The sequence below is a fragment of the Taeniopygia guttata genome, chromosome 27 (assembly GCF_048771995.1).
Source record: "Taeniopygia guttata chromosome 27, bTaeGut7.mat, whole genome shotgun sequence".
NCBI lineage: Eukaryota > Metazoa > Chordata > Aves > Passeriformes > Estrildidae > Taeniopygia > Taeniopygia guttata.
In genome coordinates, this window is record NC_133052.1 from 3348487 (window position 1) to 3375619 (window position 27133).

Consider the following 27133-nt stretch of genomic DNA (forward strand, 5'->3'; position numbering starts at 1 on the left):
AGCACCGCCGCAGCATCGCACCCCCCCAGTCCCGCAGAGCTGGTGCCCCCCATGCCAGCTCCCCATGCCAGCCCCCCACTCACCCTCCTGCCCGGGGGGCACGGGCTGCTGGCACTTGCCGAACACGCAGATGAGGCCGGGGGCGCAGTGCGGGTCGTGGCGGCAGTAGTGCCCCACGGGCCGCGTGGGCAGGCACAGCCCGAAGTGCTCGTCACAGAAATGCCCGTGGGCACAGGGGGTGGCGGGGCTGCACGGGGTCACCTGCGGAGGAGGGGACACGCCACGTCAGGGGGGTCACACCTCACCCCCCACCCCGTCCCTGCCCCCCGGCCATGCTGGGCACACCTTGGGGTGATTTTTGGGGGGCTCTGCCACACCGGGCAGCGGTTCCAGGATTTTTTTTTTTTTTCCTCGGGAAAACAAAACCCGGTGGCGGGGCAAAGGTTGGGGGGCAATGCAGGGGGAGGGCGGGAACCCCGACAAAATCCTGCTCCAGGTGAGGCTCGAACTCACAACCTCGGCATCGCTCGTGTACCGCCCTATAAGTACCGCGCGCTGACCGATTGCGCCACTGGAGCGCCCGGCGCCCCCCCGGCCCCGCCGCCACCGCGCCCCGGACCCCCGGGGCCACCCCCGGTCATCACCGGAGCCCCGGGGCCACCCCCGGTCATCACCGGTCCCCGGGTGCGCCCCCGGTCACCACCGGACCCCCGGGGCCACCCCCGGTCACCACCGGACCCCCGGGGCCACCCCCGGTCATCACCGGACCCCCGGGGCCATCACCGGACCCCCGGGGCCACCCCCGGTCATCATCGGAGCCCCGGGGCCACCCCCGGTCATCACCGGACCCCCGTGTCCATTCCCGGCCCCCCCGTGTCCCCGTCCCCGGCAGGACATTGCGGGGTGACCTCGGGTGACCCCCGCGGCAAACCCATCCCCTGCTGCCCCCCTGTGCCAGCGGCTTCTGCCCCTGCGCCCCCTCTGTGCCCCCTCTGTGTCCCCTCTGTGCCCCCTCCGTGCCCCCTCCGTGCCCCCTCTGTGCCCCCTCCGTGCCCCCTCCGTGCCCCCTCTGTGCCCCCTCTGTGTCCCCTCCGTGCCCCCTCTGTGTCCCCTCTTTGTCCCCTGTTTATCCCCTCTTTGCTCCCTCTCTGTGCCCCCTCTTTGTCCCCTCCGTGCCCCCTCCGTGCCCCCCGGCTGTAAATTCTGCCCCCACCACCCCCGTGCCCACCCACCCAGGCTGCCCACCCACCTCTGTGCCCACCCCGGCTCTCTGCCACCCCCCGTGTCCCCCCCACCCCCTCACCCGGGGGTCCCCCACTGTCCCCTCACCTCCTCCGCGTCCTCCCCGGGGCTCCTGCCCAGCGCTGCCGCATCGGGCGAATTTTGGGGCAGGGCGAACATCCACGCCCAGAGGTGCCCGGCGGCGGGTGGCAGCAGCCAGGCGACGAGGCAGAGGATGGCGGGGGATGTCACCATGGTGGTGGCGGTGGCAGTGCCAGCTCGGCCGGCCCGAGGGGGTTTTGTAGCCGCGGGCAGCCTCGGCCCCCGCTGCTCCGGGTGTTTGCCCGCCCGGTGGGGTGGGAGGGGGCAATCAGGGCTTAAGGGATTTCCATAATTGCCAGCCTCGCCCCCGGGGTGGGCACCGGCTCCGGGGCAAACAAACAAGCAAACAACCCCCCGGGGTGGGCACCGGCCCCAGGGAACACAAACAACCCCCCCGGGGTGGGCACCGGCCCCGGGGCAAACAAACAAGCAAACAACACCCCCGGGGCGGTCTGGCTCCGGTGCCAGCCCTGGGGTGTGGGGTGATGAGTTCGGGTGGAATTTGGGGTGCCCCGTGTGCCCCCATAGCTCCATGTGGTGATTTGGGGTGTCCTGTGTGCACCCACAGCTCGGGGTGCTGATTTTGGGTACGGCCTGGGGTGTGCGGTGATGAGTTCAGGTGGAATTTGGGGTGCCCTGTGTGCCCCCATAGCTCCATGTGGTGATTTGGGGCGGAATTTGGGGTGTCCTGTGTGCCCCCACAGCTCGGGGTGCTGATTTTTGGTACAGCCTGGGGTGTGGGATGATGATTTTGGGTGCAGTTTGGGGTGTGGGATGATGATTTTGGGTGCAGTTTGGGGTACCCTGCGTCCCCTCCATCCCCTCACATCACCCACCCCATATCCTACAGATCCCCCCCAGCTCGGGGGGCACTGCCTGGCACAATTTGGGGTACCCTGCACCCCCCAACCCCACAATTCCCTGGGTTTGTTTTTCCCTTTTCCCAGAGCGGGCACAGCAGGAACGAGGTGCAGACAGAGGGAAAAGTTGGGGGGCAAAGGTGGCACCCCCAAAAGGGGCAGCGGGGGGCACAGGGCTGGCACTGCCCGGTGTTTGCGTGCCCCCCCCGGCCCGGTGCCCCCTCCCCGGCCGGGGTGAGGGGATTGGCACCCCCAGAATGAGCTGCCAGCCCGGCCCTTATCGCCCGGTCCTTATCGCCCGGTCCTTATCGCCCCCGCCGCTGCCACCTCCGTGTCCCCCAGCGCGCGGGGGGCTCCGTGCCCGCGACCCCCCTCCCAGACCCCCGCAATCCACTTGGGGTCCCTGCGGGGACACTTCGGGGTGCCCTGTGTGCCCCCATAACCCAAAATGATGATTTGGGGTGCACTTTGGGGGGCCATGCGTACCCCTACAGATCGGGGTGCTGATTTTGGGTACAATTTGGGGTGTTTCGTGTTCCCCCATAGCTCAGGGGGATCGTGGGTGCAGTTTGGGGTGTCCTGTGTCCCCCCACATCTCGGGGTAGGCTGGGATAGTTTTGGGGACATTGCTAGGACAGTTTTGGGGACGTTTTTGGGACAGTCTTGGGGACGTTTTTGGGACAGTTTTGGGGACATTTTTGGGACAGTTTGGGGACACTGCTGGGATAGTTTTGGGGACATTACTGGGACAGTTTTGGGGACATTTCTGTGACAGTTTTTGGGCCGTTTTTGGGACAGTTTTGGGGCCGTTTTTGGGACAGTTTTGGGGACATTGCTGGGGCAATTTTGGGTACGTTTTTGGGATAGTTTTGGGGCCGTTTTTGGGACAGTTTTGGGGACATTACTGGGACAGTTTTGGGGACATTTTTGGGACAGTTTTGGGGACTTTTCTGTGACAGTTTTGGGTACGTTTTTGGGACAGTTTTGGGGACCTTTTTGGGACAGTTTTGGGGCCGTTTTTGGGACAGTTTTGGGGACAGTTTTGGGACAGTTTTGGGGACATTTTTGGATCGTTCCCAGTCCCAGCAGCGGGTTGGGGGGGCTGTGGCAGCACTCCGGGGGGGTTCGCCCCCAAAAGCAGCGAGGAGGTGACGGGGACTGGGATTGGGGCGCACTGGGTTCCCCCGCCGTGTGCCAATCCCCCCACAGTCCGTGCCTCAGTTTCCCCAGCCGCCAGCGGGAGCCTGAGGGGTGCCCCAACCACAGTGGGGTGACCCCAAATTTTTCTCCCGCTGTTCCGGGGATCGCTCAGCGCCCCGAGGAGGATGCGACCCCCCCAAACCCAGCCCAGCCCCCCGTGTTTACCCCGCGGATTTGGGAGCAAACACCGACCCCGCTGTTCCCATCCGCGCCCCGCGGCGGCAGCTCCGGGTTAACCCCCCCGGTGCCGGTTCTGCCCCCCCAAAACGCCCGGCTGGCAGTTTGGGGGGTCCCACCCACACCCCGAGAGCTGCGGGGGACGCACAGCCCCGAGCTGCCCGGGGGGGTTGGGGGTTTGGGGGATTGGGGGGGTTGGGGGTTTTGGGGGTTTGGGGGTTTGGGGTTTTGGGCAGTTTTGGGGGGTTTGGAGGTTTTGGGGGTTTGGGGGTTTTGGGGGGCCGTGTCTGCCCACCCCCGGCCCGGGGGGACAGCGGGGATGGGGCAGCGGGATAGGGGCGAGTGTGGGGTGCCCCTGAGTGGGGTGGGGGTGTGAGTGTAGGGGTGTCCCTGAGTGTGGGGTGTCCCTGAGTGGGGGGTGCCCCTGAGTGGGGGGTGTCTTGGATTGGGGGTGTTTGTGTCCGTGTTTGTGGGGTGTCCGTGACTAAGGGGTGCCCGTGATTGAGAGGTGTCCGTATTTTGGGGGTGTCCGTGGCTTGGGGATATCCATGACTGAGGGGTGCCCGTGTTTTGGGGGTGCCCATGTGTTGGGGGTGTCCGTGACGAGGGGTGTCCGTGTTTTGGGGGTGTCCGTGGGTGTGTGTTTGTGTGGGTGGGGGTGTCCGTGACTGAGGAGTGTCCGTGTTTTGGGGGTGTCTGTTTTTTGGGGGTGCCCCTGACCAGGGGGTGTCCGTATTTTGGGGGTGCCCCTGTTTTGGGGGTGTCCGTGGGTGTGTGTTTGTGTGGATGGGGGTGTCTGTGACCAGGGGGTGTCCATGTTTTGGGGGTGCCCCTGACCAGGGTGTGCCCGTATTTTGGGGCTGCCCGTGTTTTGGGGGTGCCCGTAGGTGCGGGGTGTCCGTGTTTTGGGGGAGACCGTGACTGAGGGATGCCGTGTTTTGGGGGTGCCACTGGGTGTGGGGTGTCTGTGACTGAGGGGTGTCCGTGTTTTGGGGGTGTCCGTGTTTTGGGGGTGCCCCTGACCGGGGCTGTCCGTGTTTTGGGGTGCCCGTGCCGCGGTGCCGGTGCCGCTGTCCCGGTGCCTCTGTGCCGGTGCCCCTGTCCCGGTGTCACTGTCCCGGTGCCGCTGTCCCGGTGCCACTGTCCCGGTGCTGGTGCCCCTGTCCCGGTGCCTCTGTGCCGATGCCGCTGTCCCGGTGCCGGTGCCGCTGTCCCTGTCCCGGTGCCGCTGTCCCGGTGCCGCCGTCCCTGTCCCGGTGCCGCTGTCCCGGTGCCGGTGCCGCTGTCCCGGTGCCGGTGCCCCTGTCCCGGTGCCGCTGTCCTGGTGCCGCTGTCCCGGTGCTGCTGTCCCGGTGCCGCTGTCCCGGTGCCGCTGTCCCGGTGCCGGTGCCGCTGTCCCGGTGCCGCTGTCCTGGTGCCGGTGCCGTTCCCGCCGCACCGGGGGTATAGCTCAGTGGCAGAGCATTTGACTGCAGATCAAGAGGTCCCCGGTTCAAATCCGGGTGCCCCCTTCTTTTCCACACCTTTTTTTGGGGTGCCCCACACCGTTTTTCTCACCCCTTTCCATTTGCCCCCCACCACCCCGGCAGCGAGGGGAGACCCCGGCCCCCCAAAGCGGCTCCCCCACCCCCGGGTGGGGGATTTTGGAGAAGGAAGGACCGCTGGGGATCCCCAAAAGGATCTCGGGGATCCCCCCAAAAAGTGTCGCTTTTCCCCATTTGCTTCCCCAGCTCGGAGCAGCCGCGGGACCCCCACAATGACCCCGCGCCCCCCGGTTTTGCCCGCGGGATGATGGGGGGTCAGCATCGCCTCCAGGCATTTTTGGCTTTTTTTTTTTTTTGGGGGGGGGGGTCTGACCCCTCCTCCCGCCCTGGCACCTAGGGCTGAGGGGCTGGGGTGCAGCGGAGCCCCCCAAAACTCTGCCCAAATTATTGGGGGGGGGCAGCAGTGGGTTTGGCTGAATGTGGGAGGGCTGCTCCGAGGGGTGGGGGTGAAGGGGCGCCAGCCCCCCCCCAAATTCCCCAAATTATGGGGGTGCAGCGATCCTGAGGCTTTGGGGGGGCGGTGGGCTCAGCCCAGAGCGGGGTCACGCCAGGGCTGCCCGGAGCACCCCAAACCTCGCAAGTGGAACCCCAAAAACTCGGGGTGGTGGGTGTGGGGGGGGGGGGGGATGGAGGAACATTCCCGACCCCCCTGGGCTCTCGGGGGTCCCGCTGCCGGTCCCAGCTCCAGCTCCGGCTCCTTCCCTTTTCCATCCCGGCCCCCCCAGTTCCATCCCCACCCCCGGGCCCGCCCCCGGCCCCGCCCGGCTCCGGCTCCGGCTCCGGCTCCGCTCGGTGCGCGGTTCCCTCCCGGGGGTCCCGGCCCATGGCGGGGCGCTGAGCCCCCCGACCCCCACCATGCTCTGGGGGGGCTTCCTCCTGCTCTGCCTGCTCCGCGGGGCGCTGGCCGCAGGTACGAGGGGCAGGGGGGCGAGTTCGGGGGGGCGCAGGGATTGGGGGTGCAGGGAGGTCCCGGCTGTGCCTTGGGGGTCTGCCCGGTGGTCCCGGGGGTCTGTGTGTCTCCCCTCCCTCTCTCTGCGGTGCTTTGGGGGTGTCTCGCACCCCACCCCGTGCTCCCCCCTGCCCCAGGGTGCCCGGACCCCCCATCTGTGCTGGGACAGGGATGGGGGGGCTGTATTCCCCCCCCCCACCCGTGACCCCCCCATGGCAGGGCTGGGGCTGAGATTTTGGGGAGTCTCTGTGGGGGTCTCCGGATCACCCCACACCTGCCCGCCCTAGCGAGGGCTGGGCCCCCCTGTGCCCCCCAAAAATGGCGAGTGTGACCCCTCCTCCCCACCCACAGCCCTTCTCTCAGCCCTGCTCCCCCCTGCCTCAGTTTCCCCACCCGGACACCTGGGAACAGAACCCAGCCTCATTAGGCAGCAATTAGCAATTAACTCCCGTGGGGTGACGCTGGGACCCCGCTCCCAGGGGCGGGGGGAGCAGCCCGCGCCCCCCCAGGCTGTGTCCCCGTTTGGGGACAGACGTCCCGGCCGTGTCCCTGCCCGTGGGCGAGCGCTCGCCGTCCTCGCCGCCTCCGCCCGCGCCGCGCTGCCAAAACCCTCCCGGTTCTCCGCAGATCTGGTCCCAAATGGCTTTTTTCTCCTCCCCCCTCACTCCCCAGCTCCGTTTTTGGGCCGATTTGGGGTATTTTTAACCAAATCCCGGCCTCCGCTGCCTCCACGGGGCTGGAGAGGTGCGTGGAGGGGGCGAGGGACGCGGGTTTTTTTTGATATTTGGGACCAGCCCGGGGTGCTTGGGGACATCGAGGCCACCCTGGTGTGGCTTCCCCCTCGCCGGGGTCGCGCTGGTGCGTGCGGGGGCTGCCACCCCCGTTTGCGGGTGTTGTCCCCAGCTGTCCTGCCCTGGTCGGGGTGGCTGTCACCTGTCCCTGTCCCTGCGGCCACCCCGGCGCCCTCCCCGCCCCTCCGTGCCTGCAGTGCCGCTGCTCATGGGGCTGAGACCCCCCAAACCCGTGTCTGGGGGACACCGCTGAGCCCAGGGCTGCCACTGACCCCTCCCTGTGTGCCCCCAGCACCGAGAGCTCCGGCCGCCACCGAGGGGACCCGCATCAGCCACGACCTGGCGGGCGACAGCCTGGCCATCGACACCCTGCCGGCCAGCGGGACCCGCGTCGTGGTCAGTGCCGCTGAGCCCGACCCCCGCCGGGATCCGTGCCGCGACCCCCGACCCCCGCCCGGACCCGGGAACCGACCCCCGACCCCTGCCCGGATCCGTGCCGCGACCCCCGACCCCCGCCCGGACCCGGGATCCGACCCCCGACCCCCGCCCGGACCCGGGATCCGACCCCCGACCCCCGCCCGGACCCGGGATCCGACCCCTGGCGGGATCTGTGCCCCGACCCTCGCCGGGATCTGCATCCCGGCCCCCGACCCCCGCCGGAATCCGTGTCCCGACCCCCGACCCCCGCCGGAATCCGTGTCCCGACCCCCGACCCCTGCCCGGATCCGTGCCGCGACCCCCGACCCCCGCCCGGACCCGGGATCCGACCCCCGACCCCTGCCCGGACCCGGGATCCGACCCCCGCCCGGACCCGGGATCCGACCCCTGGCGGGATCTGTGCCTCGACCCCTCTCCAGGACCCGACCCCCAACCCCCGACCCCCCCCAGGATCCGTTCCCCGACCCCCGCCCGGATCTGTGCCCCGACCCCCCCGGGATCCAACCCCCGACCCCCCCACCCGGATCCGTTCCCCGACCCCCACCCAGACCCGCTCCGGGCCCGCTCCCGCCGCCAGATCTATTCCCAGTTTGGCACCGGTCCCGATGTGGGGCTGGATCCCACATCCCAAAGGGAATAATTACATCCCCGAGAGGATAATTACACCCCCGAGAGGATAATTACACCCCAGAGAAGCTAATTACAACCCCGAGGATAATTACAACCCGGGGATCACCCAGCCCCGGGCTGGACACTCGTGTCGTGGGTGACACGCGGGGACAACTCCGGTGCCGAGGGGGGGTTGTCCTCTGTTCCCGTGTCACCTTGTGGGACACCTCCCTCGGCTCTCCCAGCCTAATTACCCGCCCTTAATTAGCTGCCGGTTATTTGCGGCGGGGCCGCGGGAGTTCCCGGCGTGCTCGGTCGCGGGGGGGTTTTTTTTGGGGGACGGTGACTTGTCCCGCTGGTTTTGGTGGCCCCAAGGGGACAAAGTGGCTGCTTCCACTCTGCTCCAGCCCATCCTTCGGGGATGGAGAGGAGCCGTGAAAAATCCCGATGTGAAAGTGGTTCAAAACACCCCAAATCGGCCCAAAACCCGATTTGGGTTATTTAACCGATTTGGTTCAAAATCCCCCAAATCGGCAGTGAAAAGTCCTGATGTGGAAGTGGTTATCCCGGATTTTCCCTAGATTTATCCTAGATTTATCCCGGATTTTTCCTGGATTCATCCCGGATTCTTCCTGGGTTTTTCCTGGATTTATCCTGCACTTTCCCTGGGTTTTTCCTGGATTTATTCCGGATTTACCCCAGATTTTCCCTGGATTTATCCCAGATTTTTCTCTGATTTTCCCTTGATTTACCCCAGATTCTTCCTGGGTTTTCCCTGGCTTTATCTCAGATTTATCCCAGATTTTCCCTTTATTTACCCCAGATTCTTCCTGGGTATTCCCTGGATTTATCCCTGATTTTCCCTTGATTTATCCCCAATTCCTCCTGCATTTTCCTTTGATTTATCCCAGATTTATCCCAGATTTTCCCCGGATTTATCCCGGATTTCCCCTGATTTTCCCTGCCTTTCTCCCCGCTTTGTGCCTGCTCCCTGCCGCCCCGCGGGTGCCGCCACGCCGCGTGTCCCCGCGTGTCCCCGCATGTCCCCGGTGGCTGCAGGAGGACAACCACAGCTACTACGTCTCGCGGAGCTACGGCCCGGGGGACGCGCGCCGCGCCGCGCTCTGGGTGGACATGGCGGCGGCCAGCGGGGGCCGCGTCAAGGTCCACGGGATCCTCTCCAACACGCACCGGCAGGCCTCGGTGAGCCCCGGTGTCCCCGTGTCCCCACACGGGGATATGGGGTCGCTGTGACCCCATGTCCCCGTGTCCCCATATCCCCATGTCGCTGTGTCTCTGTGACCCCATATCCCCGTGTCCCCATATCCCCGTGTCCCCGTGTCGCTGTGACCCCATATCCGTGTGTTTCTGTGATCCCATGTCCCCATATCCCCGTGTCGCTGTGACCCCATGTCCCCATGTCCCCCTGTCCCTGTATCCCCATATCTCCATGTCCCTTTGTCCCCGTGTCCCCCTGTCCCCGTGTCCCTGTGACCCCATGATTCCCACATCCCCATGTCCCCGTGTCCCCGTGTCTCCGTGTCCCCGTGTCCCCATGCCCAGCAGGGCTTGGGGTGTGTTGGTGGCCTCCAGCTCATTCCAGGGATGGAGGAACCCGCAGGATCCCCCTTCCCACCCCTTTTCCCACACTCCCGGTGCTGTCCCGGGGCTGAGCTGGGCCGTCCCCGCTCTCTGTCCCACAGAGGGTCACGCTGTCCTTTGACTTCCCCTTCTACGGCCACCTCCTGCGGCAGGTCACCATCGCCACCGGCGGTGAGCGGGGACCGGGACCTGGGCTGGGATCCACGGGATGGGATCCATAGGATACATGGGATGGGATGGTTGGGATGAGACCCATGGGGTGGGACAGGATGGGATCCATGGGATGGGATGGGATGGTCAGGAAGGGATGGGTTCCATGGGGTGGGACAGGATGGGATCCATGGGATGGGATGGTTGGGATGGGACCCATGGGGTGGGACAGGATGGGATCCGTGGGATGGGATGGTCAGGATGGGATCCATGGGATAAGAATGAGTTTCATGAGATGGAATGGGATGGGTTTCATGGGATGGGATGGGATCCATGGGATGGGATGGGATCCATGGATTCCATGGGATGGGATGGATGGGACTGGATGGGACAGGACTGGGTGTGACTGGGATAGGATGGGATGGGACAGGATGGGATGGACAGGATGGGATGCGATGCCCACATCGGGGCCTGGACACGGCTCCGGTGCTGGCTCCACCCTCACCCCACACCCCTGAGCCCAGCGAGCTCAGAGAACGCGCTCCAGCCCTTCCAGCCTCCCCCTGCACCCCAAATCTCCTCGGGGAGTCCGGAGCTGCTGCTCCCTCAGCTCCTGCAGAGACCGGGGAGGACACAGAGAGGAAATCCAGAGGGGTAAAAACGGGATGGGGTGGAGGGAGGAGGGTGAGCTTCATCCTCTGCGTGCTCAGGTTTCATCTTCACGGGGGACGTCATGCACCGCATGCTGACGGCCACGCAGTACATCGCCCCGCTCATGGCCAACTTCAACCCCAGCTACTCGCACAACTCCACCGTGCGCTACCTGGACAACGGTGAGTGCCACCCCCTGCTCTGTCCTCGGCCGGGCGGGCTCAGCTCCGTCACCGCCGGGGCAGGGATGGTGACAGTGACACGGGCTCTGCTGGTGGCAGCTCTCTGGGCAGAGAGCGGGATGAGCTTTCCCAGGTGTGGTTCTCTGCTTGCGTTTGGGATGGGATGGGATGGGATGGGATGGGATGGGATGGGATGGGATGGGATGGGATGGGATGGGATGGGATGGGATGGACAGGATGGGATAGGATGGACAGGATGGACAAGATGGGTTGGGATGGGATCCATGGGACAGAACAAGATGGGATGGGATGGACAGGATGGGATGGAATCCATGGGATGGGACGGACAGGATGGGATGGATGGATGGCATGCTTCTAATACAACTTTTAAACTCTTATAGGCTCTTTAAAGACTTTTAAACTCTTTATAACTCTCTTTTATAAACTCTTTATAACTCTGTTTTAAACTCTTTATAACTGTAACTTCTAAACTCTTTACGCTCTTCACCATCTAACCCAACACAGTTCCTGACTTACAACCACACAAACATAACTTCATTATTTTTCTACCTAACATACTTTATTTTCACATCAATCTAAGCTCCTCCTAAGGCTGCAGATCAAACTCTTTGGGATCCGTGGAATTCCCACAGTTGGGGATGTTCTGCTCCGCTCCCAGCGGATGCTGGAGGCTGGGGGGTGAGATGGAGCCTCACGGGCAGGAGAGGACGGAGCAGGGGGAGGAGAGGGAAGGACTGAGCAGCTCTGGTCCCCCCAGGGACGGTGTTTGTGGTGCAGTGGGACAAGGTTTATCTCCAGGGCAAGGAGGACATGGGCAGCTTCACCTTCCAGGCCGCCCTGCACAGCAGCGGGAGGATCGTCTTCGGCTACAAGGAGGTGAGAGAGGGGATGGGGCACGAGGGTGGGCTGGGAGGGGGTTGGACATTTCTGGGGCTGGGGCAGGGCTGGGATGTGTCCCACCTCTGTCCCACCTCTGTCCCCCCTGTCCCCGGGCAGATCCCGGTGCCCATCCCGCAGATCAGTGCCAGCCAGCACCCCGTCAAGGCCGGGCTCTCCGACGCCTTCATGGTCCTCAACCATTCTCCCGCCGTGCCTGGTGAGTCCCTGGGGAGCCGATCCCACAGGGATCCTCGTCTGTCCTGGGGGATTTCGGGGTGCGAGGATGCCCTGCTTGGATTTCCAGTGAGTGTGAGGAGGGCTGTGTCACCACCCTGAAGTGAAAACGGCTGGAGTGGGGTGGGGCAGGAGGAGATTTTTGGGGGGAAGCGGCTGCAGGAGCACTGGGAGCTCTGGGTGGGGCCTTGAGAAGGCTGAGCTAGAACTGGGGCCAGGCAGAGTTAGAGAATAAATTTATTGAAAGGATCTCCTCCTTGGAGAGATTGGCCAGGCAGAGTTAGAGAATAAATTTATTTAAAAGATCTCAGTGGAGAGATTGGCCAGGCAGCTCCAGAACCAAGCAGGGATTCATTAAAAGATCTCCTCAGTGGATCCACCTTGGGCAGTGCCAGAGCCCAGCCAGGGCTGCTCCCAAAATGAACCAAAATGGTTCAAAATGGATCCAAAATGGTCACAAAATGGAACCAAAATGGTCCCAAAATGGACCCAAAATGAACCAAAATGGTCACAAAACGGACCCAAACGGACCCAAAATGGTCACAAAATAGACTCAAAATGGACCCAAAATGGACCCAACATGGTCACAAAATGTGTGACCGCTCACAGGGTCTGTCACTTTGATAATTTCTCCTTCATTTGCATATTGGAGTTAATTGTTCAATCCCACTTTTAGCCCGTGCAGCCCCACCGTTCTTGTTCTTCTCTCTCCAGCCCGCGCTGTTTGTGCTCCTGGGGCAGAGATTTGGATCATTTCTCCTTGGTCCCAGCCGGAGCAGGAATTGTTTTGTCTCTGCTCTGTGAACAGAGCTCACCATCCCATAATACACAAACCCAGACCCACACACTGAAACAGCACAAAATGTGAAAAATAAGAAAAAAGAAAAGCTGAGGCATCAGGGGGAGGCCCCGGCCGTGAGTCAGAGCCGGCTGATTTTTGTTTGGAGCTGTTTTGGGAGCGGCTCAGGGCTGCAGCCCTGGCACCTCCCAGCCTGTTGGATTAAGTTTTTTTCTCCCCCAGAGATCAATTTTTAAAAACTTCTATTCCATTTTCAGTCTCGTGTGAAGGGTGAGACGATCTACAGATGTTACAATTCACGCCATGGCAATCAGCAGCCAATTATTTCCTAATTACAACACGCCACAAGCGTTTTTTTTGACTTTTCATCTTTTGCCGTGCTGTAAATGCCTTAAAGCCAATCATTAAGTCAGCATTTCTTATCTCAAGGTTTGTACACAGAATACTCATTTAAAAACCCCACAATTATTTGTGGGTGAGAATTCTGCTAGGAAAAGGCTGCTGAAACTATAGCCAAGCATAATTAAAATTACACAAGCGTTGTTTTACAGCCCAAAATGATGTTGCAGCCTAAACTTCTTCCCTGAAGAAGGAGGTTGACCCCAAAACTCCCAGTCTGGGGTCACGGATTTGGAGCAGCCTGGCCCACATTGCTGACAGTCCTTCACTGATTCATTTGAAAAGAAAAAATGGGAATGCTCAGTTTGCTCCTTCAAATCCATTTCCCAAAAAGAAAAATGGGACTCTTCAGTTTTCTCCTTCAAATCCATTTCCCAAAGAGAAAAATAAAGAAAGGCTCAGAATTCTTCTGTTGTTCGGTCTCAAGGCAGTTTATTGTAAATTATCTAAAAGATTTTCTTCTTGAGCTGCTGCAGTTTGCTCAGCAGCTCAGGCAGAGGCACACACACACCTTTGACAAATTTTTTGGCTCTTTTCTTTTTCTTTTCTCCCCTCGCTGAGGGCTGGTGCTGTCTTTTATATGGTACATTACGTGTTACATGGTAACAGTTTTTCCCCAATGCCCATTACCTATATTAAATGGTGCTTTTCTATCTTTTATATGGTACATTACGTGTTACATGGTTACAGTTTTTCCCCAGTGCCTATTACCTGTATTAAATGGTGCCTTTCTACTCTAAACCAATCTGTGAGTGCCAACATCACCAAGAACATGGAGGTGAGGAAGAAGAAAGAGGAAGGACAGGGCAGGCCCAAATTCCTCCATCTTAAACCTCTGACCCCCATGTACAAAACCAAAACCCCCCTGTACAGGACTCAAAAATTCTTCCCTTTACTTTGTGACTACTTCTACTATAACATCCAAACTTTTGTGACTTCTTGTTCTTCCTGCAAGGTTGGTAAATCATTCCATGGCTCAAACCCCAAATCACAGCTGTTTCCAGCTGCCTGCCAGGGTCTGAAATGCTTCTGACCTGGGCCTGGAACCTCCAAAAATGTCTGAGGGACATTTTGAGTTCTGACACTGGTTTAAGCCAGGTTTAAGCCGGGTTTAAGCCCAGTTTAAGTCCCGTTTAAGACGGTTTTAGGCTGATTTAAGCCAGTTTAAGACCGGTTTAAGCTGGTTTAAGCCTGGTTTAAGCCAGTTTAAACCCGGTTTAAGATGGTTCAAGCCCAGTTTAAGGCAGTTGAAGCCCAGTTTAAGGCAGTTGAAGCCCGGTTTAAGGCAGTTGAAGCCCGGTTTAAGGCAGTTGAAGCCCGGTTTAAGGCCAGGCTCTGTTGCAGAGTCCCGGCGCCGGACGATCTACGAGTACCACCGCGTGGAGCTGGACAGCAGCAGGATCAGCAGCCTGTCGGCCGTGGAGTTCACCCCGCTGCCCAGTGAGTGCCCCTGTGCCCCTCTGGCACCCCAAATTGCACCCACAAACCCCAGCAGCCTTGGGGGGGCAGCTGAGGCAGGGCTGGGGGTGCTGGGGGGGCGATGCTGCCTGTCTGTGGAGGGAGGGGGTGCTGGCAGCAGGGAACGGCTCAGCCCACCCTGGGGTCCCCAGGGAACAGCTCACCCCCACCCTGGGGTCTTCAGCCCACCCTGGGGTCCCCAGAGAGGAGCTCAGCCCACCCTGGAGTCCCTGGGAAGCAGCTCACCCCAACCCTGGGGTCTCCAGCCCATCCTGGGGTCCCCAGAGAGGAGCTCAGCCCATCCTGGGGTCCCTAGGGAGCAACTGACCCTGTCCTGGGGGTCCCTGGAGTGGAACTCAGCCCCACCCTGGGGTCCCCAGAGAACAGCTCACCCCCACCCTGGGGTCCCCAGGGATCAGCTGACCCTGTCCTGGGGTCCCCAGGGTCCCCGGCTCTCCCCACCCTGGGGTCTCCAGCCCACCCTGGGGTCCCTGGGGAGCAGCTCAGCCCACCCTGGGGTCCCCATCTCAGCCTGTCCTGGGGTCCCCAGGGTCCCCAGCTCCCCCCACCCTGGGGTCCCCAGCCCGTCCCGGTGTCCCCACGCTGCCACTGCGCCTCTCCCACCCCCGGCCCTGCCTGGATGGATTCTGGGATGAATTTGGACGAATTTGGGATCAACCTGAGCCAAGGGAAATCCCAACCCGCTGGTGGTTGCCAGCCCAGCTCCGGCCAGGATGCGGCTGGGGAGGAGCTGAGGAGGAAAATTCCCCTTCCCCTGCTCAGAATCCCCATAAAAGGGACAAGGACATCCCTGGGGACACAAGTGCCACTGTGCCACGCTGTGCCCTGAGCTCTCCTTGCTCCCCCTCAGCTCTCCCCACCTGAAATCCCATTTTTTTATTATTTTTTTCCATCACTCCCCGAGCAGCAGCTGATTTTTCTGGACACCACTTCACTCCGGGTCTGTCTCCAAGACATTCCCAACGCCCCCACACCCGCCTGAGATTTTTGGGAGGTGCCTCAGGCGGGTTTTGAGCAGCTGGATCGGGCAGAGCTTCCCTTAAATCGGGGCTGAGAGGAAATCTGCACTCAACGCTCTCCCCGGGGTGTTCGAGGACGATTTTAGCAGCAGAACATAAATAACCATTCTGCAAAATCTCGGTTTTTTTTTTTTTTTTTTCCCTGCTGGAGGTTTGAATTTTTCCCTGTTTTTTTCCCCCAGCAGCTCAGGGAATCTGCAGAGGAGCTGCCCCTGATGGTTCTTCTGGGGGTTCAATTTTTAAGTTTTTTTTTTTTTAGGGTCAGAAGGGATGGATTTAGGGTCTGAGTGAGCTGAGAGTGGGTCCTCATCTGTTTTTTGGGGTCAGAACAGATGAATTTAGGTTCTGAGTGAGCTGAGAGTGGGTCCTCATCTTTTTTTGGGTCGGAAATGAGGAATTTATGTTCTGAGTGAGCTGAGAGTGGGTCCTCATCTTTTTTTTTGGGGTCAAAAAGGAGGAATTTAGGTTCTGAGTGAGCTGAGAGTGGGTCCTCATCTCTTTTTTGGGTCAGAAATGAGGGATTTAGGGTCTGAGTGATTCCATCCCCAGGAATGTCACAGCACCTGGGACAGGAGCCACTCTGGGTTCTGCTATTCAAGGCCTGGTTAAAACTGAGTTTTTTTTGGCATCCTGGCCAATTTTCTAGACCAAAAACACCCCGTGAGCAGCAGAATTCCTGTTCCCTCCGAGTGGACACGGCCCTGGAGGGGATTCAGCTCCTTCCCCAGGAGGAATAACCAGAAATGGAAAAAAAAAAAAAAAAATTAATAGCAAAAAATTAACGGCAAAAAATTCCCAGCTGAGTTTTAAATCCCAGGTGGGAAGAGCTGGGGAGGAGCTGCTCCCTTCACCTCCCATGGGAAATGGGGAACTCAGGGCTTGGTGCTGCCTGTGAAAAACATTTTTTTTAAAAAACATGTTTTTTAAAAAATTTTTAAAAAGTTTAATTAAAAAATGGTTATAAAAATAGTAATACAATGAGAGTAATAAAAATTTAGAGCTAGGACAATTACAAGACAATAAAAAGCAAAGAATTTCCAATATCTGGATGGTTTTTGGGCACCAAAACCACCAAAGGAATAACACTTAAAAGCAGCAGCCTGTTGCATATTCATGTATCTCATACATGATGCATAATTTCCTTGCAAATTCAGAATTTTTCTGGGTTTTGTCGACTCCTTCCCCTTAATCCTGGTGGTTCCATAGGAAAGAAGGTGGAAGGAAGTTTTTATTTTCTGATAAGGAGCCAGGAACTCCTCAGGTTTTGTGTCGCTGTTATCTCTGTGTGAAGAGTTTCTTGATTATCTCATCCCTTTCTTGAGCAAGTAAAAAAATATCTTACATATATTTGGACCCCTTATCTAGAATCTTAAAATTTAACTTTTGCACACTGAGTTATTATTTATATCAAACCCTCAGAGCTTGTAACTACAGTGAAACATGGAGGGCATGAAGAAAAAGAAGAAAAAGGACAAAATACACCCAATTTCCTCCATTTTGTCCCCTTTGGAACCCTTATGTAGAATCTTAAAATTTTACTTTTGCACACTTAAGTATTATTTATATCGAACACTCAGAGCTTGTAATTAATCCTGGAAGATTGAAAATTATTTTCCATGGACACAGATCAAACACACCCAATTTCCTCCATCTTGTCCCCTTGGGACCTCTTATTTAGAATCCTAAAATTTTACTTTTGCACATTTAATTATTATTTATATCAACCCTCAGAGCTTGTAACTACAGTGAAACATGGAGGGCATGAAGAAAAAGAAGAAAAAGGACAAAATACACCAAATTTCCTCCATTTTGTCCCCTTTGGAACCCTTATGTAGAATCTTAAAATTTTACTTATGCACACTTAAGTATTATTTATATAGAACACTCAGAGCTTGTAATTAATCCTGGAAGATTGAAAATTATTTTCCATGGACAGAGATCAAACACACCCAATTTCCTCCATCTTGTCCCCTTGGGACCTCTTATTTAGAATCCTAAAATTTTACTTTTGCACATTTAATTATTATTTATATCAAACCCTCAGAGCTTGTAACTACAGTGAAACATGGAGGGCATGAAGAAAAAGAAGAAAAAGGACAAAACATAACCCAATTTCCTCCATTTTGTCCCCTTTGGAACCTTTATGTAGAACCCTAAAATTTTACTTTTGCACACTGAATTATTATTTATATGAAACACTCAGAGCTTGTAATTCATCCTGGAAGATTGAAAACTCTTTTCCATGGACAAAAATCAGAGATAATGTCTCTGGGGGCTCTGTCCAGGGGGTTTTTTGACCTCCTAGATCATCCAGAGGGATGCCCTGGACTCCCACAGCCTTGGGGAGGTTTTGCTTCTCTCCGTGGCCAAAATTTGGCTGGAACCTCTCTGCTCTTTTGGTTTTTTTTGGTTTTTTGTTTTTTTTGCAGCTTGCCTGCAGCACCAGAGCTGCGAAACCTGCGTGGGCTCGGAGCTGACCTTCAACTGCAGCTGGTGCCACGTCCTGCAGAGGTACCTGCACCTCCTCCTTCCCCTGGGGCTTCCCCCTGCCAGGGCTGCTCTTTCTCTCCGTGTTCCTGCCTTTATTATTATTATTATTTCCTTTTTTTGGTTGTTTTTTGGGGTGCTGCTCTCAGCCCCATTGAGCCATGAGCTGATCTCCAATTCCAAGCCAAACCAAGGTTGTATTTCCTGGGGGATTTTGGTCCTGGAACAAGCTGGGACATGAGGCAGGGCTCAGGTTTTTGTCAGTGAGATTAAAAATGGGTGAAATTTATCCTGACTCGAGCTGGGATCAGTGGAAATGCAGCGCTGGAAGGGCTCCAGGAGGGAGGTGACAGCGTTGGGGACATTTCTCGGTGTGGAAACAGCCACATCCTCAGGGATGGGCCAGCAAAGATGTTTTTGGGCATTTTGCTGATTTTTTTTTTTGGGGTGGTGAATGAGGACATGGTGCTGTCCCTGCTCTCGGGGTTTTACAGAGCAGATTTAATGAGATGTGTCGGAATCTGAGGTATTGATGATTCCCACATTTGTAGAAAGTCTCTGTCTTTCAGCCCCACTGCCAAAGCAGAAGCCATAATTGGTCTGTGCTGTTTTCAAGGTTGTTTATTCTGTTTATCTCTAACATGTTCTGCTGCCCTGCCGCAGCTCTGTCCTGCAGGGCAGCGTGTGGGGCTCTGCCCTCAGTGGGATGGTACAAACATTAAATACCAGAAACTACATGTGCTGGATTTACAGTATAAATTGTAAATTTATTTTAAATTGTAACACCCCTCAGTGGGATGCTGCCCTGGGACCCTGGCAGGGGTCAGGAACCCCCCTGGACAGAGCCCCCAGAGACACTGGCTGTGATCTCTGTCCATGGAAAAGAGTTTTCAATCTTACAGGATGAATCACAAGCTCTGAGTGTTTGATATCAGTAATAATTAAGTGTGACACGGGTGCAAAAGTAAAAATTTAGGATTCTAGATTAGGGGTCCAAAGGGGACAAGATGGAGGAAATTGGGTGTGTCTTGTCCTTTTTCTCCTTCTTCATGCCCTCCATGTTTCACTGTGGTGTTGGCATTTTTCTGTTGGTTCAGGCTGGGGACACACTGTCCAACGTAGGTGACAGATATTGGCACGTTATTGTAAATATAGCACAGGTAGTTTGTGGTATTTAATGTTTGTAGCATCCCACTGAGGGCAGAGCCCCACACGCTGCCCTGCAGGACAGAGCTGCGGCAGGGCAGCAGAACATGTTAGAGATAAACAGAATAAACAACCTTGAAACCAGCACAGACGAATTATGGCTTCTGCTTTGGCAGCGGGGCTGAGAGACAGAGACTTTCTACAGTCTGGGAATCATCAATAGCTCAGATTCTGATACCTCCCAATGTCCCAGCCTGGCCTGGGACACTCACAGGGATCCAGGAGCAGCTCTGGGAATTCCATCCCAGCCTTTCCCCACCTTTTAACCTTTTTTTCACTCTCCAAAGCCCAGCTGCTGGTGCTGACGTTGGTTTTGGCCACCAGCCCTTCATCCCTGGGGACAGCTGAGATTCCAAGTGGGAATTCCAGCTGGCAGGAAAGTGCTGGGAATGGAGCTGGAGCAGGAGGATGTTGTCAGCACTTCCCTCCAGCAGGGCCAAATTATCCTTCCCAAAAACTCCAGGCTCAGGGCTGACATCCCAACCTCGTGATTCCAACCCAGATCATAAAATCTGTAATTTTTTTGCCTCTTCTGAGCCCAAAATTGTGACAGAAACTGGGCTTTAAGCAAAAATCTCACAGATTTCCTTGTGGTTTCTCCTTTTTCTGGTGGGTGAATCGATGTTTGCAGGAATTTTTTGGGGTTTGGGTCTTCCCTGAACCTTTCCAACCCCGAGTCCTCCCATCTCTACTTCCAGATAATAAATTCTGAATTTTTTTGCCTCTTCTGAGCCCATAATTCTGACAGGAACTGGGCTTTAGCCAAAGATCCCAGAAATTTCTCCTTTCCCTGATGGGTGAATCAATGTTTGAAGGAATTATTTGGAGTTTGGGTCCTCCCTGAGCCTTTCCCACCCCAAGTCCTCCCAGATAATAAAATCTGTATTTTTTTTCGGGCTGGCTCTGCCTGGTGTCCTCTGCAGCTCCTGCAGTGTTTTTTCCTGCAGTGTGTTTTCCTGCAATGTTTTTTCCTGCAGTGATTTTTCCTGCAGTGATTTTTCCTGCAGTGATTTTTCCTGCAGTGATTTTTCCTGCAGTGATTTTCCTCTGCAGCTCCTGCAGTGTTTTTTCCTGCAGTGTTTTTCCTGCAGTGTTTTTTCCTGCAGTGTTTTTCCTGCAGTGTTTTTTCCTGCAGTGTTTTCCTCTGCAGATGTTGCTGGAAGGAGCCCAGGGAACCTCCTGGGTCTCGTGGCCTTGTCCTGGCACCGAGTCCTGGGAGTGGAAATTCAAACTCAGCCCGGGCCTGTCTCCTCATTTCCCTCTCCTTTTATTCCTGATTTCCCTCCTCCTTTTCTCCTGATTTTCTTCCTCATTTTCTCCTGATTTTCATCTCCTTTTCTCTTGATTTCCCTCTCCTTTTACTCCTGATTTCCCTCCTCCTTTTCTCCTGATTTTCCTCTCCTTTTACTCCTGATTTCCCCTCTCTTTTCCTCCTCATTTTCCCTCTCCTTTTAGTCTTGATTTTCCTCTCATTTTCCCCTGATTTTCCTTCTCCTTTCCCCCTGATTTCCCTCTTGTTTTCCCCTGATTTCCCTCTCCTTTTCCCCTGATTTTCCCTCTCCTTTTCCCCTGATTTTCTCTCTCCTTTTCCCCTGATTTTCCCTCTCCTTTTCCCCTGATTTCCCTCTCCTTTTCCCCTCATTTCCCTCTCATTTTCCCCTGATTTTCCCTCTCATTTTCCCCTGATTTTCCCTCTCCTTTTCCGCTGATTTTCCCTCTCCTTTTCCCCTGATTTTCCCTCTCCTTTTCCCCTGATTTTCCCTCTCCTTTCCCCCTAATTTTCCCTCTCCTTTTCCCTTGCAGAAACACTTTTTTTCCCTTTCCCTCCTCTGGCAATGGAAATATTTGAGTTTTCCAGCCCAGCCGTGTGGAAACCCCACAGCTCCAGATCAAACCTTGGGGCTCACCTTTCCCATTTATCCAAAAATTCCCAACCTGGGTGGGAATAAAATTTGGGATTTTTGGGAGCTGTGGAACCACAGACATTCCCACCCTCCTTATGTCCTTTTTTTGACTCAAAGATGGGGTAACTGAGAGATGTTTTAAAAACTTTTATTCCATTTTCAGTCTCATGTGAAGGGTGAGATATATATATAAAACAGACGTTATAATATATAATATATATATTATATACATAAAAATATATAAAACAGACATTATAATATATACTATATATTAAAAATATATATTTTATATATATTATATAGGTATATAACAGATGTTGTAATTCATGCTATCACAATCAGGAGCCAATTATTTCCTAATTACAACACACAATATTATATCTTAATTACAATATAAGCATTTACAATTACTAATTACAATATCAGCTTTTTTTTTTTGCCTATCAGTTTTAGCCACACCATGCTGTAAATGCCTTAAAGATAATAATCTAAAATTACCCCTCGTGGCTCCTGCTACAATGCAACTTTTCTTATATATATATTTATATTTTATTTACATATATTATATTTTTACATCAAATAGTTCCATTTCTCCAGAGTACCCAGTTTTATTTGCAAGGCTGCCTTTTGAAACTTGTTTCTAATTTCATTTTTCTCCCTGCAATGTCTGTTCTGTTCTCTAAATCAGCATTTTTCATTTTACATTTTGGGTATCAATGCTCGCTCTGTGAATTTTCTGTTGCGTTTCAAACCTTCCCTGGGACTCCATTTCCCGCAGCCCGGGAATAATCCCGGGATAATCCCGATTTTCCCCGCAGGTGCTCCAGCGGCTTCGATCGGTACCGGGAGGAGTGGCTGAGCTACGGCTGCGGCCAGGTGAGCCCCGAGAGTCCCAGTCCAAATCTCAATCCCAGTCCCAGTCAAAATCCCAATCCCAGCCCAAATCCCAGTCTCAGTCCCAATCCCAGTTCCAATCCCAGCCCAAATCCCAGTCCCAGTCCAAATCCCAGTCCCAAACTCCATCCCAGTCCCAAACCAAATCCCAGTGCCCAATCCCAGTCCCAATCCCAATCCCAGTCCAAATCCCAGTTCGAATCCCAGTCCCAGTCTTAATCCCAGTCCAAATCCTGATCCTGGTCCAAATCCCAGTCCCAAACTCTCCTTTTTAACCCAAGCCCTCCCTTTAACCCCAAACTCTCCTTTAACCCCAAACCCTCCTTTTACCCCAAACTCTCCTTTTTACCCCAATCCTCCTTTTAACCCCAAACCTTCCTTTTCCCTCCCCAGCCGGACGAGAGCACCTGTGAGGATCTGGCCGCGGGCGGCCACTACTCGGCGCCCCCGGGCAGCTCCGTGTCCCCGCAGCCCGGCCGTGTCCCCTCCGTGTCCCCGCAGCCCGGCCGTGTCCCCTCCATGTCCCCACAGCCCGGCCGTGTCACCTCCCCCACGGCCTCGCTCTTCCTCGGCAGCCTCACCACCGAAGGTGAGCCTGGACCTGGACAGGTGACACCACACCCCTGAACTCTGGACAGGTGACAACACCTGAGTCATGGACAGGTGACACCACTCACCTGAGCCCTGGGAAGGTGATCCTTAGGCCCTGGACAGGTCATCTCCATCCCTGATCCCTGGCCAGGTGATCTCCATCCCTGATCTCCCATCCCCATCCCTGATCCCTGGCCAGATCTTTCACCTCCTCAAAAAGCAAATCCAAATCCAAGTGAACACCAGGACCGGAGCGGTTTTGGAGCAAATCCTGGAATGGTTTGGGTGGGAAGGGACCTTAAATCCTCTCCAGCCCCAGGGGCAGGGACAGCTCCCACCATCCCAGGGTGCTCCAAAGCCCCCTGGGACACTTCCAGGGATGGATCAGCCACAGCTCCTCTGGGAATTCCACCCCAATTCCTTCCCAAAATCCCCTCCTGAGTCCACTTCTCCATCTGTGATCCCTGGATCTGCGAGGTTCTGGAATCCCAGAAGGATTTGGGTTGGAAAGGACCTCAAAGCTCATCCCATCCCCAGGGCAGGGACAGCTCCCACCACCCCAAGGTGCTCCAAAGCCCGTCCTTGGGGAGGGATGAGAGCAGGAGATGATGGGAAGGGCAGCCAAGAGGTGACACCTGGGGCAGTGAGACACACTGGGAAGAGTTTTGGGGTTTTTTCCAGCTTTTTTGACCCATTTGTGAAGGTCAGCGAGCAACCAAGCCCTGGTGGGGTGAATGCTGGGGATCCTGCAGGAGTCAATCCCGGAGAAAGGGGGTTGGGATTTCCCTGGGCTCGGATTTCACTGGTGCCAGGAGTCTCAGCCTGGAATTCCCTCGGTGATCGCTTTTTTTTTTGGGATTGCCTCTCCTTCCAACTCCACAAAAAAAAAACCAAAACCCCAAAAATCCCCAAAAAAACAAAACCAAAAAACCCCAAAACAAACAAACAAACGAAAAAAAACCCTGATCTTCCCTGGAGACCCAAAGCTCCATAATCCCATTAACGTGCAGCCGGCTCCGCCGATCCTGGCGCAGGTAGCGCCGCAATTTGTCTGCTTAATTATCCCTAAGGCAAAGCGCTAATTAGGATCGATAGGAAGGAGCGTTGGTCTTTGTCCTTCAGAAGGAGCTGGGTGGGGAACGAGCTCCTGCCTGGCCGGGCTGGCCTTGGAAAGAACAATTCAGGGCAAGGAGAGGGTTGGAATTGTTTTCCAGCCCTTCTTGGGAAAAAAGGGACGAGAGGCTCCGTGTGACACCGGGCACGAAGTGAATTTGGGATTTTGGATGGGAACGGTAGTGGCAGTGGGGGGAGAGTGGAGAATGGCAGAGGAGCAGCTCCACCAAAGAGGGGCCTGGCCCTCAGTGTCCTCCCCACCAGCCCAAATCCCTGGATGCACATCCTGTCCCACCAGCCCAAATCCCTGGATCTGTGTCCTCCCCACCAGCCCGAATCCCTGGATCTGTGTCCAATCCCACCAGCCCAAATCCCTGGATCTGTGTCCAACCCAAATCCCTGGATCCACATCCCGTCCCACCAGCCCAGATCCCTGGATCTGTGTCCAATCCAACCAGCCCAAATCCCTGGATCTGTGTCCAACCCAAATCCCTGGATCTGTGCCCAACCCAAATCCCTGGATGCACATCCTGTCCCACCAGCCCAAATCCCTGGATCTGTGTCCAATCCATCATCCCAAATCCCTGGATCTGTGCCCAACCCAAATCCCTGGATGCACATCCTGTCCCACCAGCCCAAATCCCTGGATCTGTGTCCAATCCATCATCCCAAATCCCTGGATCTGTGTCCGGCCCAAATCCCTGGATCTGTGTCCAATCCAACCGGCCCAAATCCATGGAGGAACGGGGCGGGAAATGTTGGACACGGAGTAAATCCACAAACACTTGGCGAGTTCCAAGGCTGAAACCGAGCGCGGTTTATTCCATGTCTGATATTTATGGAATTCCAAAAGTCACCTTGGATTGGAGGACGGAATTGCCAAATCTCCAACCAACGCCGGTCACACCAACAGCCCAACAATTCCCTCCTCCCACAGAGAAAAAAAGCAAAATAATCAAAATTTACATGAATATGTGTGAGAAACTCCAGGAGAAATTTGTAAACATCAGAAGTTTTATGAGAACTTTCAAACATTCAAAAGAACTAGAAAGGAAAATTTAACAAATTTAAAAATCGGGGCTGGAGAAGTTTGATGAGAACTTTCAAAAGAATTATAAAGGAAAATTTAACAATTTTAAAAATCACGAGGATATCACAGAAAATTCCTGATTTTCTTGTGTTTTCTCCTTTCAGACGACACCAAACTCAACCGGTTTGCAGGAGGAGAGGGTAAGGGCAGCTTCATCCCTGGGAATGCTCTGCTTTATCCCCAGGAGAGATTTTAGTTAACTTAATTTAATTTAATTTAATTTAATTTAATTTAATTATTATTATTTTATTTTTATTTTTTTTATTTTTATTTATTTTTATTTATTTTTATTTAATTTTATTTTGTTTTATTTATTTTATTTTATTGTTTTAATTGGTTGTATTGTTTAAAGAGTTGATTTTTTTGTCTTAGTTGTTTGGTTTTGTTAAATTACTATTGATTTATTTAGGATATTCTATTCTATTCTATTCTATTCTATTCTATTCTATTCTATTCTATTCTATTCTATTCTATTCTATTCTATTCCTGCACATTTTCTAAATTTTTTTTGCATTTTAAATTTTCTACATTTCTAAAAACGTTCTGAATTTTTTTTTGTATTTTAAATCATGTCAATTTTTTAAAAAACCGTTACATTTGGTGTTTTTCTGAGCTCCTTTCCCGTTGCCCGCAGGGAGCAGCCTCCCCTGGCGGGGCGCGGGCGCCACCGTGCCCGTGGGCACCGTGGTGGCCGTGGTGGTGGCCCTGGTGGCCCTGGCCGGGCTCCTCCTGGCCGGGATCTACATCAGTGGCCGCCCCACGTCTGGCGCCATGCTCTTCTTCATCCAGGTGAGCCAGCCGGGGTCCTCCTCATCTTCCTCATCGTCCTCATCTTCCTCATCCTCCTCGTCTTCGTCATCCTCATCCTTCTCATCCTCCTTGTCCTCCTCGTCCTCCTCGCCTTCTTCATCCTCCTCATCCTCTGCATCCTCCTCATCTTCCTCATCCTCCTCGTCCTCCTCATCTTCGTCACCTTCATCATCCTCGTCCTCTTCCTCATCCTCCTTGTCCTCATCATCCTCCTTGTCTTCCTCATCCTCATCATCTTCCTCATCTTCCTCGTCCTCCACATCCTCATCATCCTCCAAATCCTCATCGTCTTCGTCATCCTCGTCCTCCTCGTCTTCCTCATCCTCCTCATCCTCCTCATCCTCCTCATCTTCCTCATGTTCCTCATCCTCGTCATTCTCCTTGTCCTTGCCATCCTCTGCATCCTCCTCATCTTCCTTGTCATCGTCGTCCTCCTCGTCCTTCTTGTCCTCCACATCCTCCGCATCCTCATCATCCTCCTCATCCTCCTCGTCTTCCTTATCCTCCTCGTCCTCATCATCCTCGTCGTTCTCCTCGACATCTTCCTCATCCTCCCTGTCCTCCTCATCCTCCTCATCTTTCTCATCCTATGCATCCTTCTCATCTTCCTCGTCTTCCTCCTCGTCCTCTGTGTCCTCTTCATCCTCCTCATCCTCTGCATCCTTCTCATTGTCCACGTCCTCCACATCCTCCACATATTCCTCATCCTCCTCATCCCGCAGGAATTGGGGTGCAGGGCCCTGTCCCAGCTGCTCACCTCCTCTGTTTCTGTCCCCAGCGGAGGCCGCCCCGCTGGCCCGCCATGAAATTCCAGAGCCGCGGCAGCCGCGCCTCCTACGCCGAGGTGGAGGCGGCCAGCCAGGAAAAGGAGGGAATTGTGGAGGCCGAGCAGTGCTGAGCGCTCCTCCCGAGGAATCCCAAGGAATCCACCCCGAGGAATCCATCCCAAGGAATCCATCCCGAGGAATCCATCCCGAGGAATCCATCCTGAGGAATCCATCCCGAGGAATCCATCCCGAGGAATCCTGAGGAATCCATCCCGAGGAATCCATCCCGAGGAATCCATCCCAAAGAATCCACCCCGAGGAATCCACCCCGAGGAATCCATCCCGAGGAATCCACCCCGAGGAATCCACCCCGAGGAATCCATCCTGAGGGATCCACCCCGAGGAATCCATCCCAAGGAATCCATCCTGAGGAATCCATCCCGAGGAATCCATCCCGAGGAATCCATCCTGAGGAATCCATCCCGAGGAATCCTGAGGAATCCTGAGGAATCCATCCTGAGGAATCCATCCTGAGGAATCCACCCCGAGGAATCCATCCCGAGGAATCCACCCCGAGGAATCCATCCCAAGGAATCCATCCCGAGGAATCCATCCCGAGGAATCCACCCCGAGGAATCCATCCCGAGGAATCCAGAGGAATCCATCCCGAGGAATCCAGAGGAATCCATCCTGAGGAAACCATCCTGGCAAATTCTGAGGAATCCTGAGGAATCTATCCCAAGGAATCCCATGGAATCTGTCCTGCAGAATCCATCCCGCGGAATACCTCCTGACAAATCCCGAGGAAGTTGAATTTAAAGAATAATAACTGTTAAATAATAATAATTGTTTAAAAAGGTGGTTTTGGGGTTTCTTTCCCCCTCAGGCACACAGGGGGTTGGTGATAAAAAAAAAAAAAAATCTGTATTTTAAATTATTTTTAATTTTTTTTCCTTTAAGGGAAG

At 55.2% G+C, this 27133-nt stretch overlaps 1 protein-coding gene and 2 non-coding genes across 3 annotated transcripts; 2 read left to right on the forward strand and 1 right to left on the reverse strand.

Moving 5' to 3' along the window:
* Window positions 1-488: 488 nt before the first annotated feature.
* TRNAI-UAU (transfer RNA isoleucine (anticodon UAU)) lies at window positions 489-578 on the reverse strand. Its single transcript is given in 2 exon segments — window positions 489-524; window positions 541-578. It is a non-coding gene; the product is annotated as a tRNA-Ile (tRNA).
* A 4421-nt stretch (window positions 579-4999) lies between these two features.
* TRNAC-GCA (transfer RNA cysteine (anticodon GCA)) lies at window positions 5000-5071 on the forward strand. The gene has a single exon. It is a non-coding gene; the product is annotated as a tRNA-Cys (tRNA).
* A 768-nt stretch (window positions 5072-5839) lies between these two features.
* PLXDC1 (plexin domain containing 1) lies at window positions 5840-27025 on the forward strand. The gene is made up of 14 exons (XM_072919109.1): window positions 5840-6014; window positions 7137-7240; window positions 8951-9094; window positions 9595-9664; window positions 10354-10476; window positions 11255-11373; window positions 11494-11593; window positions 14153-14248; window positions 17736-17817; window positions 21722-21779; window positions 22191-22386; window positions 24696-24731; window positions 25226-25380; window positions 26180-27025. The coding sequence occupies exons 1-14, from the start codon at window positions 5960-5962 to the stop codon at window positions 26297-26299; spliced, it is 1458 nt and encodes a 485-aa protein (XP_072775210.1). The 5' UTR covers window positions 5840-5959; the 3' UTR covers window positions 26300-27025.
* The last annotated feature ends 108 nt before the right edge of the window (window positions 27026-27133 follow it).

Bases quoted from the DNA above. Each gene is read 5' to 3' on its own strand.
- PLXDC1 (XM_072919109.1), top strand. From the start codon at position 5,960: ATGCTCTGGGGGGGCTTCCTCCTGCTCTGCCTGCTCCGCGGGGCGCTG. The intron at 14,249-17,735 runs GTGAGTGCCCCT...TTTTTTTTGCAG, and splicing joins GGAGTTCACCCCGCTGCCCA to CTTGCCTGCAGCACCAGAGC. The intron at 21,780-22,190 runs GTGAGCCCCGAG...TTCCCTCCCCAG, and splicing joins TGAGCTACGGCTGCGGCCAG to CCGGACGAGAGCACCTGTGA.